General features: G+C 39.1%; 1 protein-coding gene across 3 annotated transcripts in view; it reads right to left on the minus strand.

Moving 5' to 3' along the window:
- Positions 1 to 21,368, minus strand: part of JAM2 (junctional adhesion molecule 2) — an 80,300-nt gene that overhangs the window by 4,341 nt on the left and 54,591 nt on the right. For all 3 annotated transcript variants that reach the window (XM_011926521.1, XM_011926520.1, XM_011926518.1), the window contains 6 exons: positions 17,508 to 17,660; positions 13,997 to 14,199; positions 11,696 to 11,795; positions 7,473 to 7,580; positions 4,122 to 4,137; positions 1,187 to 1,229 (listed from right to left, as the gene is read on the minus strand). In XM_011926521.1, the coding sequence (XP_011781911.1) occupies positions 1,187 to 1,229; positions 4,122 to 4,137; positions 7,473 to 7,580; positions 11,696 to 11,795; positions 13,997 to 14,199; positions 17,508 to 17,660 (623 nt within the window). The remainder of the gene's footprint in view (positions 1 to 1,186; positions 1,230 to 4,121; positions 4,138 to 7,472; positions 7,581 to 11,695; positions 11,796 to 13,996; positions 14,200 to 17,507; positions 17,661 to 21,368) is intronic.

Below are 21,368 nucleotides of genomic sequence, written 5' to 3' on the forward strand. Positions count from 1 at the left end.
CCCACCCTGCCCCACCCTCCAGACTCTACTGAGAGGAAATCTGAGAGAATCCCTGCCATAGATGAGTAAAGTGTTTCTGAGAACCCATGCTTTGTTTCTCAAGAAACGACTTAGGCCTCTAAAACCATAGGAACTCCCCCCACCCCAACCCACTATATTCCTGAGAAAATCATCCAGAAGGCTGGATATCCATCCAAAGAGCTACAAAATCTGAGTAATAATGGTATTTGCTGCATCAATGTAGTGTTTACAAAGGGTCCAAATGTCTATGTTCCTTAAACCCTCTGAGTTAGGTAATTACTGCGTCTTTTCAAACATTTCTGAAATGTTCCTTTCAATTATAACAGGATATTCTGTGCTCTGGTCTGAATGTTTGTGTCACCCAACATTCATATGTTGAAACCTAATCCCTAATGCAACAATATTAAGAGGTGGCGCCTTTAGGAGGTGATCAGGTGATGAGGGCAGGACCTTCATGAATGGAACTAGTGCCCTTATCAAAGAGGCTGGAGGGTGCTTGTTTTGCCCCTGCTGCTGTGTGACGACACAGCAGGAAGATTCCATCTATGAGGAACAGGCTCTCACTAGACATTGAATCTACTGGCGCCTTGACTGTGGACTTCCCGGCCTCCAAAACTGAAAATAAATTTGTTGTTTGTAAATTACCCAGTGTATGGTATTTTTGTTATTGCAGCCCAAATGACTAAGACATTGCCTAGCCCTAAAATGTTCCAAGTACTTCACATAACCAAAGGTGAGTGCTAGAACCACAGATCTGCTGGAACCACTCTGCTTGGTCAAGCTACAGGGAAGAAAAGGGCCTGAGTCCTAGCTCCACCACTGTTATCCTGTAAGATCCTGTGTTTTAATTTACTCATCTGTCAAAGAGAGCCGATAATGCCAGACCTAGTGATACTAAGAAGACAGACTAATTATAGAAAATACCGTGAAACAAATCATGATATGATTAAAGATCACTTCTGCAATTGGAAATGCCAGGTATCTTTATCATGCCATCCTAGACAGGGTACAGAAGCTAACATCTACTTAGCTCCTTTTAAACACCAGTGATAGACACTGGTGCAAAGTGTTTTAAAAGTGAAAATTCACAAAGTCCATATAAGTCATTTCCCTGCCCTATTCCCTAAACACATTCATTCTATAAATATGCTTTAAAAATACTCACATTTTCACTCATTGTCGTGGCTTTAGATGAAGAATTACTCTTCCTGTTTGTGGAATATAAAAGACAATATTTACTGCATTATCACTTCAATCTGGAACATATATGCTCTTTTAGTTAATTTTACTTCCATACATTTTCTCAGCAAGAACATGAACATATATCTTAGGTAGAAAACAAGACAACAATTCTTGCTGAATTCCTTATATTTACAGACAATATTCACAGAGAAACTCATGCAACAGAACATCAGTTTGAAGCCTTGCGCACGCAAATGTAGCTTATGGCTGGTATACTAAAGAAAGGTTTTTGTGGAATGCACAAACCAGAGACTTACTAACTTTTAATTTAATATATTAACATTTAACATTTTGAAAGCTTGACTATTATAATCTCAAAATTTGTTTTTCCATGGAAAACTTTTACATGGTGACTAGGGTTCCAGTCATCCATTTTGTCATTCAACATATTTTGAAGGCCACAGATTTAATGAATGTCAGGGCATATGTCTAGGAATGAAGTTACTCCCCACCAGATTACTACTTGATTTGCTAGAGATATTGATGGAAGAATAACCTTCCTCACTGCAGCAATGTTACCCTTCCCACTTAATGTAAGATGATGTCTCCACTCTGCTCAAAACCTTCCAGTTACTTTCTGTGTCACTCAATAAAAGCGGAAGTCCTCACAATCACCTGGAAGTAGCAACACTTTCAGGCTACTGTGCCCTTCTGAACTCACTGGGTTTGTTACTGCTAGTTCTTGATAATTTGAACTTCAACCTAGACTTATATTAGGATCTTACGAGACTGAGAGACCAGGATTGAGCCAGAAATCTGGGAACAACAAGTCAACGGCAGCCGATTCTTCAAAGGAATTAGGAGATGACAAACTGAAGCCATGGCTTCAGTATATCTTCTCCACTCCCAACTGCCATGGCCTCAGATAGTTTGTCATCCATCTTCTCTCTACACCTATGGAGCCAAAGGTGGGTCTGCCACATCCATACATACAAGAAGGACAGTCATAAAACAAGTACAAACTGCAGGGCTTTGGGGAGCTCATCCATATTTCATGTACCAATGACTCCTACAATTCTATTTCCAGTTATTTCCCCAAACTCTAGATTTTGAATATTCAGTTACTTACTGATTACCTCTACTTGAAATCAGATAAGCATATCAAATATTAAAATTTCAACCACTCCAACCTCTCCGCTTATCCCCATCACCACTCCCAAACTCTCTCCTCTTAAAATCTTCCACACTTCCGTAAGTGGTAATTCCATCCTTCTCATAACCTCAAAGCCATCTTCCATTTTTCTGTTTCTCTCACAACCCACATCCAACAGATCAGCAAGTTATTAAAACATTATATCCAAAACACTGTCACTTCTCAGCATCTCCAACACTACTGCTTTCGTACCAGCCGCCGTTTTCTCTTGCCTCACTTAGTGTGGTAGTTTGCTAACTGATCTCCCTGCTTCCACCTTTTGTCATCTCATAGTTTATTCTTAACAGAGAAGCCAGTGTGAGTTTTGAAAAATTAAGATGATGCCACTCCTCTGCTTAATGCCCTCCAGTGACTTTCTATCTTACTCAGACCAAAGCCAGACTCCTCACAACCACCTAAAAGGGACTCCATACAGTCTGCCCCCACCGCTACTTGTGTACACTCATCTCCTCTGTTTCTCTCACTCTGTTCCAGCCACCCTGGTCCCGCTGACATTCCTCAGATGCTCTAGGCTTGCCTGGCCTCAGGATCTTTCAGTTTGCTCTCTCCCCTCTGCCTGAACGCTCTTCTCATTCTTATTTGCACAACTTGCTTCCTCACCGTCTTCTGGCCTTTCTCAAAAATCCCTTATTAGTGAGATCCTTCCCGACCACCCTATTTGAAATTACAATTTCCACTCCTACCCTTTGTATTCTATATTCTCTTATTCGTTTTATTTTTCTCCATAATACCACCATCTGATATACTATATTCTGATATACTATATACTACTATCTGTTTATTTTCTGCCTTTCTCTACTAGAATGTAAGCTCCATAAGGCAGAGTTTTGTGGGGTTTTTGGCTTGTTTTGTTCACTGCTGTATCCCCAGTCCTTAGAACAGTGTTAGGCGCAAAATTGGTATTCAATTAATATAAAAAATGACTGTTAACTAAAATTTTATGTGAAAAATTTCAATTTAGCAAAATACAGTGAATTTTTTTTTAAATTAGTTTATAGATATGCTTATGAAATCAAATTAGTGACCATTTTTCTTGTCTGGGTAATCATCATTCTCTCTGTACTATCATTTACAAGTAGGTATGAAGTGTGAAGTGTGATGTTGATAGAGTCTGGATATTTGCCTCACCCAAATCTTATGTTGAATTGTAATACCCAGTGTTGGAGGTGGTGCCTGTGGGAGCTGATGAGATCATGGAGGGGCGGATTTCTCATGAATGGTTTAGTACCACCCCCTTGATACTGTCCTCAGAATAGTGACTGAGTTTTCTTGAGATCTGGTTGTTTAAAAGTATATGGCACCTCCCCAACCTTGCTCCCGCTTTTGCCATGTGACGTACCTGCTCCTGCTTCGCCTTCAGCCATGAGTAAAAGCTTCCTGAGGCCTCCCCAAAAGCCAAGCACTGTTGGTGCCAGGCTGGTACAACTTTCAGAACCGTGAGCCAATTAAACCTCTTTTTAAAATAAACTACCCCATCTCGGGTATTTCTCTGTTTCTCTCACAGCCCACATCCAACAGATCAGCAAGTTATTAAAGCTTGCTGAACAGCCTAATACAGATGTATTTCTTGATAAACTTGAGTAACTTCTTGGGAGAGTAAATCTACACAAATAACCCAACTTCCCTCTTTTGACTTTAAGCAGATGATTAATAGAAAAGTAGTTGACATAGAGGAAAGACATGCATTGTAGGAAAGTATACTTACTGGAAGGAGGTTTCTTCTACAAAAGAAAAAATATGTATCATTAATGCAAGGGTTATTATGGTACGATACAGATTCATATTAAAATGAGTTTGGGTTTAATTTATTTTTATTAATTTTAATCTTGTTGACATTTATACCTTCTAAGTTAAGAGTTGGCAACCTCTTTTGGTAAAGAGCCATACAGCAACCATTTTAGGCTTTGGGGCCAAGAGGATACTATGTAGGTACTTAGATAACAAGAGAGCAAACAAATTTCCAAACATTTTTAAGGGTAAAATAAAAAATATAATAAAAATAATAATAATAATAATAATAAAAATCTTGAAAAGCAGGCCTACTAGTTAGAGAAATGGAATTCTTTTGGGGAAGATAACATTTCTCTTTAATTGGGGTTCAAAGTCAGTAGTCCCTATCATCAAATAGATTGTAAATGTTCATCTGTAAAGCTATTTTTGTTCATAGGCCATAGAAAAATAGGTGGGGAGGGCAGATTTGGTCCACAGGTATTAGTCTGCCAACCTCTGTCCTAAACGTAAGTTCAAGAATATGGTTCTCTTGGATAGATTTTTCTGCTAGATGAAAATGAGAGTAACATTCTTAGGTAACGAACCCCTAATATTCAAGTCAACTTTTAATTAATTCAGTACTTTAGGAAAATTTATTTACTAACTCCTCGTTAAAAAACTCAGACCGGTATTCTTTTAGGGTATAAAGATGACAAGAGTTTTGAAAGAGTCATCTTATTTGTTTGTACTTTCACTGATGACCAGCAGGGGGACACAGCTGGATTCAATTCATAAAGTTACATTGCAGTGGACTACACTGAAGCACTGAACAAGTATTAATTGACAGAGCAGCTCTTTTTGTTTGTTTGGTCAGTGTCTTGCTCTGTTATCCAGCTTGGAGTGCAGTGGTGAGATTACAACTCACTGCAGCCTTGACCTTCTGGGCTAAGTAGTCCTCCTACTTTAGCCTTCTGAGTAGCTGGGACTAAAGGTGTGTGCAACTATGCCTGGCTTATTTTTTATTTTTTGTAAAGAAAGGGTCTCCCTATGTTGCCCAGGCTGGTCTTGAAGTCCTGGACTCAAGTGATCCTCCCTCCTCGGCCTCCTGAAGTGTTGGGAATGCAAGTGTGAGCCACTACACCCAGCCCAGTTATTCTTAATTATAGGGCATCTCTTGGAATCCATGTCCATGGAAACATTTTATGAGACATAATACCTAACTGTAGGTATTATTAGGAACACATTTTATATTTAAGTTTTATTTTGGCACAAAATATTTTTTTTAAGGCCAGGAGTGGTGGCTCATACCTGTAATCCTAGCATTTTGGGAGGCTGGGGTGGGAGGATTGCTTGATCCCAGGAGTTTGATACCAGCCTGAGCAACAGAGCAAGAACCTGTCTCCACAAAAAATAAAAGAAAATTAGCCAGGCGTGGTGGTATGTGCCTATAGTCCCAGCTACTTGAGAAGGCTGAGGTGGGAGGACCTCTTGAGCCTGGAAAGTCAAGGCTGCAGTGAGCCATGATCACACCACTGCACTCAGCATGGGTGACAGAGTAAGACCCTGTCTCAAAAAAAAAAAAGAATTGTTTTAAAAATCTAAATTCCAAAATTAATGTTTGCTGTAAAACAATGGGTCTAGAACTTGTATATGCTATAAATTTATAATTCAATTAAAATTTTTATTTTATACACTATTGCCAGTGGACCTGATAGAGTGCTGCAGCTTCTGAGCTCTCCAATAATATTAGAGAGTGAAGAAATGCATTAAGAGAATAAAACATTTTTAAATCTCACCCATTTACATCAAACCTATTGCATCATCAAATGGAGGTGTGAAGTTACAAAAGGTCTAAATTTGAAGAATTCAAAACTGTGTACAGAAGTAGTTCTCATAAATACAATAGGTTTCTAGTTTTGACTGAACAATTCTCTTTTTTGTTTTTTTTCTTTTGCAACGGAGTCTTGCTTTTTCGCCCAGGCTGGAGTGGAGTGGCACAATCTTGGCTCACTGCAACCTCCACCTCCCAGGTTCAAGTGATTCCTCTGCTTCAGCCTCCCGAGTAGCTGGGACTACAGGTGCATGCCACCATTCCTGGCTAATTTTTGTATTTTTAGTAGAGACAGTGTTTCACCATGTTGGCCAGGCTGGTCTCGAACTCCTGACCTCAAGTGATCCACCTGCCTCAGCCTCCCAAAGTGGTAGGATTACAGGCGTGAGCCACCACACCCAGCTGAACAATTCTCTTCTAAATACAGTTGTCCTACGTTTAATAATCAACACTTCACTGTTCTACACTGATGAAATATTTCACTTATTTATTTCAATGAAATTTCTTTATAAATTTGAAATCAACTTATATCTTGAGATATACGGTTCCTAACTTAAAATAAAAAGATATTGGCCGGGCATGCTGGCTCACACCTGTACTCCCAGCACTTTGGGAGGCCACTTTGGGAGGGTGGATCACGAGGTCAGGAGATCAACACCATCCTGGCTAACACGGTGAAACCCCATCTCTACTAAAAATACAAAAATTAGCCAGGCATAGTGGCAGGTGCCTTTAGTCCCAGCTACTCAGGAGGCTGAGGCAGGAGAATGGCGTGAACCCAGGAGACGGAGCTTGCAGTGAGCCGAGATTGCGCCACCGCACTCCAGCCTGGGTGACAGAGCAAGACTCTTTCAAAAAAAAAAAAATCTTAAAAACATGCAAAGATACTATAAATATCTGTTCGTGTTGAATATCTCTGTCTCGCTGCACTGCACCACTCCAAGGATCTCTTGCGTATTCTGTGGTACTCCCTGGAATTTGCAACTAGGCAGTTCTGCCTTTTCTCCCTAGGTTTGCCAAGGTGTTTCATAAGCCACCTGCATGTCATCCTGAACATTTTCTATAGCAGAAAATAAGTGAACAATATTCTCCAGAGTTTGTTAGAACTTCCTAGGAGAGGGCCGGGCACGACAGCTCACACCTGTAATCCCAGCACTTTGGGAGGCCAAGGCGGGCAGATCACTTGAGGCCAGGAGTTCGAGACCAGCCTGGCCATCTCTACAGGGAAACCCCATCTCTACTAAAAATACAAGAGCTGGGTGTGTTGGTGCACGCTTGTAATCCCAACTATTTGGGAGGCTGAGACATGAGAATCACCTGAACCTGGGAGGTGGAGGTTGCATTGAGTGGAGATTTTGCCACCACTGCACTCCAGCCTAGGCGACAGAGCAAGACTGTCTGGGAAAAAAAAACAAAAAAAAACAAAAAAAAAACTTCCTAGGAGAAACAATATCTCATAAATAAACTCCATAGCCATAGAAAGTTATCTGCCAAAGAAGGGTGAAATTCACTTACTTGAAAAGTAGCCTTTCCTCTGAGCATAGCACACACCAAGGCCACAAACGGAGATCACTAAGGCCACAACTACTACGGCTGCTATGATGCCACTTATGTTGAGATCATCTGGAATGCAAAATAAACTATGCATAAATTTATGTGGATTACACGGACTGATGCAGTCATTAAATTGAAAAGGTTCAAAAAAAGGTCCCTGGAGGTTGCAGTGAGCTGAGATCCGGCCACTGCACTCCAGCCTGGGCGACAGAGCAAGACTCTGTCTTAAAAAAAAAAAAAAAAAAAAAAGTCCCCTTTGCGGCTATATCATAAAGCATACTTTAATGATTTTGAAGCCTATTCAACTAACTCACTTCTAAGACATGGTTCAAAATTGATTAAACATATTAACAGAACTTAAGCTTTGGGAAAATACTAAATTTTAAAAACTTCTCAGATTAAAAAATAAAATGTGTGCTATTCTTTTGCATTCATTTGGAGATGTGTAATAATTCACAGGATTAAAAGACCGGAAGCGATCTTTGAAGTTCAATGAGTTCAAGTATTCTACTGCCACTCCCTACCCCACATCTTACTTAAAATTCTTCTACATCATCATCTGTGTCAATTTCACAAATAATGAAAAACTCGGCATCAAAGAAAGCATGTGGTGCCAGGCATGTTGGCTCATGCCTGTAATCCCAGCTACTCAGGAGGCTGAGGTGGGAGGACTGCTTGAGGCTAGGAATTTGAGACCAGCCTAGGCAACAGAGCAAGAATCTATCTCTAAAAAATAAAAAATAAGAAAAAATTAGCCGGGTATGGTGGTGCATTCCTGGAACCCCAGATACTCAGGAGGCTGAGGCTGGAGGATCACTTGAGCCCAGGAGTTTGAGATTATAGTGAACTATGACTGCACTACTTCTCTCCAGTCTAGGTGACAGAGAGAGACTGTCTTAAAAAAAAGCACATCATTGTTATTCTGTAAAACTAAGTGTAAGAAATACCTTCCTTTTTGAATTATATGGGTGTGTGTGTATGTGTGCATACAGCCATATACATATATGCAACTAAACTGTCATCCCATTTATGACAAATGAATTAAATTCTCTGAGGCTTTTCCTATGGCTGTTAAGGCATCCATCCTCTAATGTAATGTAACTGGATTTTTTGGACCCAAGTTTGGAAATAACTACTGTGATTCTTCCCAGATTGATTCTGTTGCCCAATAATGCATTAATTATAATGTATTATTATTAATAATATAATTAATAAAAAATTATTAATAATAATTACTTTTTTTTTGAGACAGAGTATCGCTCTGTCGCCCAGGCTGGAGTGCAGTGGCCGGATCTCAGCTCACTGCAAGCTCCGCCTCCCGGGTTTACGCCATTCTCCTGCCTCAGCCTCCCGAGTAGCTGGGACTACAGGCGCCCGCCACCTCGCCCGGCTAGTTTTTTGTATTTTTTAGTAGAGACGGGGTTTCACCGTGTTAGCCAGGATGGTCTCGATCTCCTGACCTCGTGATCCACCCGTTTCGGCCTCCCAAAGTGCTGGGATTACAGGCTTGAGCCACCGCGCCCAGCAATAATTACATTATTAACCTTCCAAGCTTAACATTTCTGCAAATTGAGAATTTTATTAAAAATACTCTCATTCAAGTCATTAATAACATGATGAACGTGGATTTGTTTAGGAAAGAACTATGTACCAGTCTAGTAGGCACCTCCCGTCATACAACACAATTGATTAACATTCTTTGAGCATGGGATTCAACTGCGTGTGGATCCACCAAAACATTGTTTGGACCATATCTCTCCATCTTGTCCGTGAGGATTTTATGAGCCACACTCTTCTGCCATTTAGATACTTCCCATGTATTTATTAAAGGAGCAATTCTTCAAAGAGTTCCCATTTTAAAAAACAAGTTTTAATTAGCATATGATTAAATAACCTAGAGAAAATATTAGGTAGCATTTTCTCAAAAATAATTTAAATATTTTAAAGCAATGCACATTTTGGAAATGATCTTTTTAAAGATACTGTTTAAGTGAATCTGCTTATTATAAAAACTTCAGGTCTCAAAATTCTTTCCTAATGCCAAGTGTGTTATTAATTTTCTTAAATACCTCCAAAATATTAATTGATTTTTTTTTAAAAAAAGAAAACTTGATAAATCTTTTGAAAGGTTAAGTAACTTGACCAGAGTAGAAAACATTAATTATTGTTTGGTATAAACTCAGTTTGCTTGGGTATTGAGAGGTCAGTAAGATTTGGCTTTTTATTTACTTGGATTAAAAAGAGCAGATAGAGAAAAAATCTACAGTAATCATAATCTTAGGCAAAGTCAAATCAATAAGTGAAATTCCTGAGAACCAAAGTGTGCCTTCTATTTACGTTGTAGTAGTAAATAAATTTGACATCTATGAAGCATTCAAAGTAAGGGCTATTACCTGACCAAAAAAAACTGTCTTGTAGTTTGTCAATGAATTTAACATCTATGAAGGAAGGATTCACCCTAAAAGGAAATACTGACAAAAAATTGTCTTGTCCTGTAAATGCTAAGTCGTGGTATGAATTTTATGTTATTTTTCTTCAACGAAATGGGAGATAGAGGAATAATAGATTAGGAGTAAGTTAACTTCTTACATCCTGTTCACCATTTTCTGTGATGTTGAGCAAGTCATACAGCCGTATTATGCCTCACTGTAGAGAAAATATAACATTAAATATGAAAATATTTTGTGATTTCTTTTTTTTTGGAAAAAAAAGTCTCTATAAAAGGAAGGTACCATTTTTCTGACTGAAAGAAAAGGAACTAAACTGCTGAAAGGCTCATGTGAGTAGAGTCTGCTGGAGTTTTACAGTGAGTCAGTACCAAAAACAACCAACAAATCCTGCACTTTGAAAAAATTTCTTTAGGACAGTTAACACATTCTAATTTTGGTTACATGTGAAAATAGTTATAATTCACAAAGAAAACCAAAAAAATGAATTTATGAATGTGTATGTATTTCAAAAGATGTAAGTCCCAACCAAGAACACAAAACACCTCGGATCAATGGATGAGCATTAAACAAACTAATTTTAACTTCTAAGCTAACTTGTATTTAGAAAGAGTAGATATGTGAGAATCATGTCCAAATTAAAGTGGTCCTTGTGGAGAAACAAACATTTAAATTTTATTCATTATGCATTTATTGTGTGCTAAGAAAAAGTAACTAATACATCAAAACCATGACTTCCCGGATATGATTCCTTAAGAGAAGGCAAAGGCAGACGTTTAAATTAAACAGGACCATTTAAGTGGAAGGAAAAATAAACAGAAATTGTGCTGGTAATACAAGGTAATGGTAAAAACCATGAGGACAGGCCGGGCGCGGTGGCTCACACTTGTAATCCCAGCACTTTGTGAGGCTGAGGTGGGTGGATCACCTGTGGTCAGGAGTTTGCGACCAGCCTGATTAACGTGGTGAAACCCTGTCTCTACTAAAAATACCACAATTAGCTGGGTGCGCCTATAATCCCAGCTACTTGGGAGGCTGAGGCAGGAGAATTGCTTGAACCTGGGAGGCAGAGGTTGCAGTGAGCCGAGATCACGACACTGCACTCCAGCCTGGGCAACAGACGAAGACTCTGTCTCAAAAAAACAAAAAACAAAAACAACAACAACAAAAGAAAAACCCATGAGGACATATGTGAATAAATGAAACTAAGAAAACAATGTCTTAATTTTTAAACATGTTGTGATGAATTTTTTAAATGATAATTTCAAAGCAGCATTGAAAGGGATACTTTCTGATTACTTAAATAACTGCTATGTTGACTGTAAATGTCAACACCTGAATTAATTTGGTGGCTAATATCAGTGATATGCATTCCTGAATTTTAAAAATATCAGAAATTCAAACTTCTGGACCTTCAACAATTTAGACTACAAGATACTTAGCTTTTAATTGAGAGAAAGATTACCCAGAAGAATGTATTTTAAAAACAATTATTTAAAAAACTAAAAACAGTGGTTAAATACAATACTAAGTATTTTTGGCTTATTTGGGAGATAGCTTAAAAACAGCATCTTTGCTTCTTTGCAACACATCATATCAAGTTAATTTTAATCATTCTCTCCTGTTTATCCTTCAAGTCACTCAGACATGTCCTGCTCCTTGCTCCTTCTACCCCCAAATGCTGGAATTCACAGTCTAATTGAAAACCATTTGTTCCTCCCAATATTTCATGCTTACCTACTTGCATTCGTTTCCCAGGACACCTGCGATATCCAACAGAATTGCGGGCTTCACAGGAATATTCTCCAGTATCCAGTTTGGAAACAGTATTAAATTGCTATTTGTGGATGCAAAAATATGTATTTTTAAGTCATAGATCTACAAGTAGACTTTTTAAATAACCCTGTCCCTCAAGTTTTAGCTTTAAGTTTGTCTTTCTTTTAAAAATTTGAGACTTTCTATCTTTACTATGAATTTAAAAGTCTCCATGACTTCAAGGAGTTTAAGCTAGACTTTTGCTTAATTTGACAAAGAACAAAGATAAAATGCCTACGGGGAAGTTCCTTTATTTTTTTATTTTTTTAATTTTTTTACCATGAAAGCAGTACAGTTAGGAAGGCAGTGAGCATTTTTTAAAGTTCATAACACATGGTAGTATTAAGTAGTCTAGGTATTTCTAATTCCTAGGAAACATCATTTATAAATGAAGGGCAGGCCTCCCTGGTAAAAGGGTTAATGCACTTTCCTAAGTCACAAGCGAGTTCACTGCAGCAGCCAACAATAAATACTTTAAAGAGCCAGTTACTACCAGGAAGTAGCTTAGGGCCTAGGAAAATCTTAATTGGTATGGGTTTATAGGATTGTCGATTCTATCAATTCTAGAATTTTTTAAAATTTGAAAAGAAAAGCCAGACCTTCCTCCTTCCCATCCCTGTCAAAGCAACCAAAAGCTAAGATATAATATACTTCATTATTTTTATCAGTAGTTTTATCCCCTTGGAGGATATTTGGAAGGAATGAGGGCAGACAAAAAGGAAGAAGAGGAGAAAAGAAAGAAGAGAGGGAGGGAGGGAGGGAGAAAGGAAGGAAGAGAGGGAGAAAGGAAGGAAGAGAGGGAGGGAGGGAGGGAGAAAGGAATGAAGAGAGGGAGGGAGAGAGGGAGAAAGGAAGGAAGGAAAGAAGAAAGGGCTGGAGGGAGGGAAGAAAGGGAGTGTAATCCTGGTCACCTTGAAGGGTCATTGTCTTAGATCCTCCTAAATGGAGGGAGAGGAAGTTTTCCTGTTTTTCTTTTATTTTCTTTTTTTTCACTCTATGGAATCATCTCTCACTCTCCTCAAAGCCAGAACGCTTTTAGAATATTCACCATGAACTCAGGGCCAAGGTTACATAATAAATAATATGTTAGACTAAAACCCCAAATGATCTTCCAGCATATTATAGCTGGTAATTAAAAGGAAGTCATTGGCTTCCATACACTGGAGCCTTTGTTGTTCATTTCTCACATAAGAACCCATCCTAGTTCAACCCAGGTGCATTCCTTTGACATCACAAGCTATTTCAAGGGTTGAGGTTAGCTGAGGAAAGTGAATCTATCCTTTCAGACTTGCCTTGGGGCTTTTACCAACTACCCTGAGAAAAAAATGCATTTGAAAAGTAAATATAGCAAAGTGTGACAGCAGGTTTTTCTGCCCAGTTGCTCAGTGTAAAATCACTCAGACCTGCTGATTGTACCTGCTGACTGCTGAGAGGCCAGAGCGTGGCCATGCTTAAGAAGTAGCTGCATCCAATAGGCTTCATTATTCAGCCACTTTAGCAATTTGCTTTCTTGTTTATCAGAAGATATAGTCTGTAAATGTTATTGTGCACTTGTAGATGAAAGGAATGAAGCATTATATCCTCCTTTCAAAATTCATTAAAATTGACTAGGCATGGTGCCTCCCAATGTGCTGGGATTACAGGCGTGAGCCACCGTGCCTGGCCACGCATTTTTTAAAGTTTATGGCACATGGTAGTACTCAGTAGTCTAGGTATTTCTAATTCCTAGGAAACACCACCTATATAAATGAAGGTCTCCATGGTAAAAGGGTTCATGCACTTTCCTAAATCACAAGCGAGTTCACTGCAGCAGCAAATAATAAACATTGCCTTTAAAGAGCCAGAGTTACTACCAGGAAGTAGCTTAGGGTGTAGGAAAATCTTAATTTGTATCATTTATAGGATCATCAATTCTAGAATCTTTTTAAATTCTGAAAAGATAATCACACAGCCTTCGCTCCTTTGCTTCAGGAACCTTTGCCCCTTTGCTCTTTTACTGGTCCTTGGACACTCAGCTCCCTCAGTCTCTGTTTTCTCTTCCCATCTCCTGTAGTAGCTCTTTCCATCACTTCTTGGTACAAGTGCTGCCATCTTTCCTGCTGCCCCTGCCTCTCTCCATTTAGCAAGCAATGGTATCACTTCTCTATTCAACATCATCTTAAGTTCTAATAATTTTTTTTAATACAAATGCCAGACAGTTATCAATTCTTGAAATGACCTTACCAGAGTTCCAGTTTTTGTGTTCATTGTGTATGAGCTGTTGGTGCTTTGGGAGCCAAGTCTGGGATTTTCTAGCAAACGGATGCCATCCTTAAACCATGTGTATTCAGGAGCTGGATTGCCTTCTTTGTCTTGACATCGTAGCTCTACCACAGTTCCACTCAGAGCAGAAGAGGGTACTTCACATGATGGAACTGCTGGAGCCACTGAACAATGGAAGTCAGATGATATTGGTTATTTATAAGCTAATCAAGGTTGTTTGTTTTCTTTAAAGCTGTTGACTTTGTCTCTATAATCAAGGGTTTTAATAGCCAGGTAAAGATGTGTGCTTACTGGACCCTGGGATAGAGACTGGTTACTTGTCCAACAAACCCATCTTCTTTCTTCACGGACACACAGTAGACCACGTTTCCCAGCACTCTTGTTGCCAGGTGGGGTCATATACATGAGTTCTGGTTAATGGAATGTGGGAAAAAAGTGATATATCCCAGTTCCAGGTCCGACTAATTAAAAACCTCCCACATGTTTGTTCATATCCTCCACCCCCTCCTACTACCAAGTAGGTGTCAACAACAATGGTGACCTTGGAAAGTCATGTATTGAAGATGTCAGACCTATATTAGGTTGCGTCTCTAATGGTTTCATGAAATAAAGTAATATAGCTCCTCCACCACTGTCCCAACTATTTAGGCTTTACTTAAGTGAGAAAGAAACTTACTATGTTAATCAAATCACTGAGAGTTAAAGGCTTATCTTTTACAATAATAAGCATTACTTTAGCTTATACAACAGTTATTCTTTATTAGATAAACAATCTCTACTGTTTTCCTCAATTGGTTTATTACCAATTATATTTAAAAGAAGCCTAACAGAGAGAGAGAGAGAGCGTGTGTATGTGTGTGTGTGTAGATAGATTTTTTTTTTTTTTTTGAGACAGAATTTCACCCTATAACAGCCTAGAGTAAAGCGGTGTGATCACGGTTTACTGTAGCCTCAACCTCCCGAGCTCAAGCAATTGATCCTTCCACCTCAACCTCCCAAGTAGCTGGAATATAGGCTCGAGCCACCATGACCAGCTAATTAAAAAAATTTTTTTTTGTATAGAAAGGGTCTCACTATGTTGCCCAGGCTGGTCTTGAACTCCTAGGCTCAAGCAATCCTCCTGCTTTGGCCTCCCACAGTGCTGGGATTATAGGCATGAGCCACCATGCCCAGCCAAACCTGAGTATTCTTTTCAGGCCCAGTACTCAACTATAAATCTCATTCTGTCTAGAACTGGCCAAGTTAGAAAATACCTGGTGCAGCTATTATGGTTATTCTGATCTCAGGGATTGAAAAGTAAACCAGACTTCATTAGGTGACCTATTTATTATTCAGGAAAACCCAGAACTGGCTGTATTCTAAGGTGGTCTCCCAAGATTACAATATTTTTACTCCAAAATTCTAAGGTGGTCTCCCAAGATTGCAGTCCTTGGTAAAAATACACTTTTTTTTTTCCCAGTTATTCAATCAAACACTAATTTAGATACTGTAGTAGAAAGATTTTGGAAATGTAACTGAGGTCCCAAAACCATTGTCCCTAAGATAGGATGATTTCATGAATGGGTTTGACCTAATCACATGAACCTTTAAAAGCAGAGAGTTTTCTCTGGCTGGTTGCAGAAGGAAAAGTCAGATATGCAAGGCACAAGAAGGCTAGGTGTGGTGGCTCATGCCTGTAATCACAGCATTTTGGGAGGCCAAGGCAAGAGGATCACTTGAGGCCTGGAGTTTGAGACCAGCCTGGGCAACACAGCGAGATTGTGTCTCTACAAAACACACACACATACACACACACACACACACACACAGAAGTGGTGTGTGCCTATGGTCTCAGCTGAGATGGGAGGCTGAGATGGGAGAATCGCTTAAGCCAAGGAGGTTGAGGCTGTAGTAAGCTGTGATCTGGAAGACAGAGCAAAATCTTGTCTCAAAGCCACAACAAAAACGAAGTACAAGAATTTGACATGCTTTTCTTTCATTGAAGATGGAAGGGACCATGTAATAAGGAATGTGGTGGCCTCTAGGAGTTGAGTGTGGTCCACCAACTGATATCCAGCATGCAACAGGGACTTTGGTCCTACAACCACAAGGAACAGAAATCTGCCAACACCAAGAATGAGTCTGGAAACAGATTTTTCCTCATAGCTTGTAGATGAGAACTCAGCCTTGTCAACACTTTGATTTCAGCCTTGGGATACTTTGGGCAGATACCCAGTCTTCTTGTTGGACTTTTGCTCTACAGACCTATTTAGTTGTTATACAACACTAGAAAATGAATAAACTGGCCGGATCTGCTGCAAGGTTTTCTGAAGTAAATTTCTCCTGTGCTAGTACGTCACTAGGATTTCAGAAAGAGCATGAACAACATGAAAAAGGAAGGGGAGCTATTTTAGTCTCTTTGCTTGGTAGATTATACACCACCAATGAAAGAGAAGAGATCATGTTCCTCCACAAACTACCATCATGAACTGTTTTACTATCTATCAGTGATTCTTTTTATTTATTTATTTATTTTTTTTTTGAGGAAGTCTTGCTGTCTCCCAGGTTAGAGTGCAGTGGCACAATCATAGCTCATTGCAGCCTTGAACTCCTGGGCTCAAGTAATCCTCTGGCCTCAGCCTCCCAAGTAGCTGGGACTACAGGTGTATAACAACACCACAAATGGATTTTTCGTTTTCTGTTTTTTTTTTTTTTTTAGAGAGAGAGATATAGGGGACTCACTATGCTGCCCAGGCTAGTCTCAATCTCCTGACCTCAAGGGATCCTCCCACTTCAACCTCACAAAGTGGTGGGATTACAGGCATAAGCCCCTGTGCCTAGTCTATCCATGATTCTTACAGAAACTAAACATACTGGTTTTGAAGTTAACCTCATCTGGATTAAAATCTTAGTCCAGACACTTTCTAGCTGTATGGCCTTGTTAAATCATTTAAATTCCATTTACTCATCTGTAAAAATCATATTAATGTTAATGAAGATGAAGTAAAATTACTTATGTGACAAGGGCTAACACATATCAGGTACATAATCAATGTCAATTTCCTTTATTTACCAAATGATTTCTAATCCTACCTTCGGCCTATTTTTTTGTGTGTGTGTTATTGCTTCTCTACCATCTCATGTGATACTATTTTAAATGGTTGGAAAATTGTGTATATGCTGAAAAATACTGAAAAATAAACCCTCAGGAAAGATACTCCTATGTACATTGTAGGACCGCTAGGAATTGCCTCCATCTTTAACAAAGAGATACTTTGTGATAACGCGTTACTAAAATTTCAGCAGCCAGTGAGGGGATGGGGAGAAATGGCCAAGAGCTTGCCGGGAAGGTGATGCTTATGGTCTCTGTAACTTGACTGGTTGAGGCTCCCAGTTGATGCTGGCATGTTCATGGACCAGTGCTTGGTTGCCCCCAGGGCTGGGTGGTGGAGAAGAAGTGAGAGACATAGTCACACATTTGCATGCACATCACCTAATACTTCCAGAGTGACTGTGTCCTCTTCCAGGTTTTGACCTTGCTCAGATGGGGCACTAACTTCACAACGATATTTCCCCGCATCACTTCTTGTCACATTTTTGATCCGGATATTGAAATCTATCATCTCAGCTCGATTTTTAAAATCACCTTTTAGAAAAAGAAGACACTGATATTAGTAATAACCCAAGTAGCTTTCTGTGTAATACCTTCCTCTAGTCAGTTCATTCAGTAACCAAAGCATTTCTTTCTCTATTAATCAACTCAAGTTTAAAGCCTAAAAATTGTATATGGATGCTGTTATTTAAATTTTTTATTTTGGAAAGGACAGTTTTTAAAATGTTCAAAAGGCCAGGCGTGGTGGCTCATGCCTGTAATCCCAGCACTTTGGGAGGCCAAGGCGGTTGGAGACAAGCCTGGCCAACACGGTGAAATCCCGTCTTTACTAAAAATACAAAAAATTAGCTGGGCATGGTGGCATGTGCCTGTAATCCCTGCTACTTGGGAGGCTGAGGGAGGAGAATCGCTTGAACCCAGGAGGCGGAGGCTGCAGTGAGCCGAGGTTGTGCCACTGCACTCCAGCCTGGGCGACAGAGCGAGACACAGTCTCAAAAAAGAAAAGAAAAAAAAAAGTTCAAAAAAGCATATATAGTTTTATATTCTCATATTTTATTTCATTTTGACATCTAATTTTAGTTTATTCTACTAGCTTAGTCAAAACAGAGATCAAGCTTATTTGGCAGTGTTGTAATGCCTATGTTCAACCTTATACTTCTCACTGAATCAAAATTTTGAAATCTTTATGTATAAGGTTAATAACTGTCAGTTAAGCAGTTCACCGAGCAATTAAATGCTTTTGTCCATACGCAGTCAGATTTAATTGCTGCTATAAGATAGTCATAATTTCTCCAGTTTCAGTCTAACATATACCTTACAGTAAACACCTATGCAGGTGTGTACAGATTTTCTAATTATTTGGATGGCCCTAAACAAGCCATTTTAGGTATTTGCCTTCACTCACATAAAACAGGGATAATAATATCTTTTTTAAAAAATTTACTTTCTAGGTAAGCAGACATAAGGCCATGTGAAAACGTTTTGCTAAAAGTTGCTAAACAAATGTGAGGCAAAATTTGTAAGGTATCATCATATTAATTATTTTCTAATATTTAACTGACCTTTTTCTAATTTAACAAATATAAAAATTGCATGTTCTCAGAACTACAAAATTCAGTAGTTACACAAGGTGAATTAAAAGAGTAAAGCTGGTCATAATAACATTCATTCATGCATGTTTTTATTTGATTATATTAAGACATAATTATAAAAATAGGTAAAATGTAGTGAAAGCATTCCTGTTTATTCTAGCTTAGGTGGTCTTGCCCATGTCAGCGGATTGTCTTGCACTGGCCACTCCATCAGGTACTCAGTCATATGGCCCATAGATTTTGTCAAACAGATTTGGCAATACAACTCTGACCTGTCCGTCAGTCCGTATGCCAGATCAAGCATGTTGTCAGTGATTGTGTCTAACCTCTCAAATATGTGCTTTTCAAAGATGAGCTGACAGAGCAAGCCAAGGCTCCCTCCTAGGCAATAAACCCATCAATATCTACATTATTTTCAACCACAACATCTAGCAGAGAGTTATCAATGTTTCCTTTGTTTGTTAGTGTTTCACTGTTGGTTTATAAAGTGGACTGTTATTTTATCTTCTGAGCTGCTCTGGGCCTTCACTGACATGTTTGATTTCTGGCTGACCCCAGTGCTCCCACCTCGTCTCCAAGTGCCCAGCTCCCTGGCAGGCTGTCAGCTCCAGCGTGGGCCCTCTGAGGAACAGCTGCCAGCAGGCCTGGCCACGGAGGCCCTTCCATATTATGTATATAAATTTTATTTTTTGAGACAGAGTCTTGCTCTGTTGCCCAGGCTGGAGTGCACTGGCATGATCTTGGCTCACTGCAAGCCATTCTCATGCCTCGGCCTCCCGGGCATCTGGGATTACAGATGTGCACCACCACGCTGGCTAATTTTTGTATTTTTAGTAGAGATGGGGTTTCACCATGTTGGCCAGGCTGGTCTCGAACTCCTGGCTTCAAGTGATCCGCATGCCTTGGCCTCCCAAAGTGCTGGGATTACAGACATGAGCCACTGTGCCCAGCCCCATGTTATATTTTAAAGAATTCAGTTCAAATGCTTGCCTCATTCCCTTTCTAGTTCCCTTGTAAAAATATGCATGTCTTCAGAAAACCAGGGAGTCTGGTTTAATTGGCTGGAACAGTAACTCTATGTGTGGTGGCCCACGTAACACTGCGGCACAAGAAAAGGTGGTTAAAAACATTATTTTATTTTTTGATAGTAACATATTCAAAATTAAATAGTGTTTTGCACCCGGTGTGGTGGCTTGTACCTGTAGTCCCAGCTGAGGTGGGAGCATCACTTGAGGACAGAAGTTTGAGGCCAGCCTTGGCAACATGGCCAGATCTCATCTCTTTAAAAAAATGTAAAAATCAGGCAGGTGCAGTGGCTCAAATAAATAGTTTTGCATAATGTGCACATGCCAGAAATGGCAACCACAGAAAATTCAAGTGAAGACAGCTGTGCTATTAACACCTTACAGCTAGTAGTCTTATCTTGACAGATAAGAACTCGAGGGGATATTTTAAATTTTCTATAAACTTCAAACATTTTCACTTAATTCTTTAACATTAAATAAATACATAGTATTTTAAAATAATAACATGTTTATTACACTTGTAAAATTGTATTTCCAGCTTTAGAAATATTTATAATGGAAAGATTCAAGCATACACAACATTAGAAAGTAGAGTGAATTGTATCTCAATGTATCATTTACCAGCTATAATAGTAATCAATGCATGGTTTATCTTGTTTCATCTATATCATTAACCACTGGTTTATTCTGAAGCAAATGGAAATTTGCTTCATCCATCATTATCAATGTCTTAAATTATAAGTTCATCACATATTCAATGGCAAGAGTAGGTAGTAGAAAGAAATGTATAACAAAAGAAAGAAAAGAAAAGAAAGTACTTGATAATGGTTGTTGTCATAACCCACTCTTAAGTCTTAACTCCCTAAGCTTCTCAGTGGTGGCCTGCCTTTCAAGACGGACTTAAGGAAATAGGGTGACAGTATTATGACTGAGAAGCAACCTTCCACTTCCAAACCACACAATTTTTTAATTCCTTTCTCTCAGGAGCCAGGCAAGTGGCTCACACCTGTGATTTCAGTATTTTTGGAGACCGAGGCAGGAGGATGGCTTGAGCCCAGGAGTTCAAGACCAGCCTGGGCAACATAGGGAGACCTCACCTCATCTCTAAAAAAAAACAAAAAAACAAAAAAACAACAAAAAAAATTAAATTAGCTGAGCATACTGGTGTGCACCTGTAGTTCCAGCTTCTTGGGGACTGAGATGGGAGGATAATTCGAGCTCCAGAGGTGGAGACTGCAGTGAGCCATGATCATACCACTGTACTCTGGTCTGGCCAAGAGAACAAGACCTTGAAAAAAGAAAGGAAAGAAAGGAAGAAAAAGAAGAAAGAAAGGGAAGAAAAGGAAGGAAGGAAGGAAGGCAGGAAGGAAGGAAGGGAGAAAGAAAGAGAGAAAGAAAGAGAGAGAAAGAAAAAAGAAAGAAAGAGAAAGAAAGAGAGAGAGAGAAGAAAAGAAGGGAAGAAAAAGAAAGAAAGAAAGAAAGAGAAAGAAAGAAAGAAGGAAAGAAAGAAAAGAAATGAAAAAAGAAAAGGAAGGAAGGAAAAGAAGAAAGGAAAGAAAGGAAAGGAAAGGAAGGGAAGAAAGAAAGAAGAGAGAGAGAAAGAAAGAAAGAAAGGAAAGAAAGAA

This window comes from Colobus angolensis, unplaced genomic scaffold (assembly GCF_000951035.1).
Source record: "Colobus angolensis palliatus isolate OR3802 unplaced genomic scaffold, Cang.pa_1.0 Scaffold69, whole genome shotgun sequence".
NCBI classification, from domain to species: domain Eukaryota; kingdom Metazoa; phylum Chordata; class Mammalia; order Primates; family Cercopithecidae; genus Colobus; species Colobus angolensis.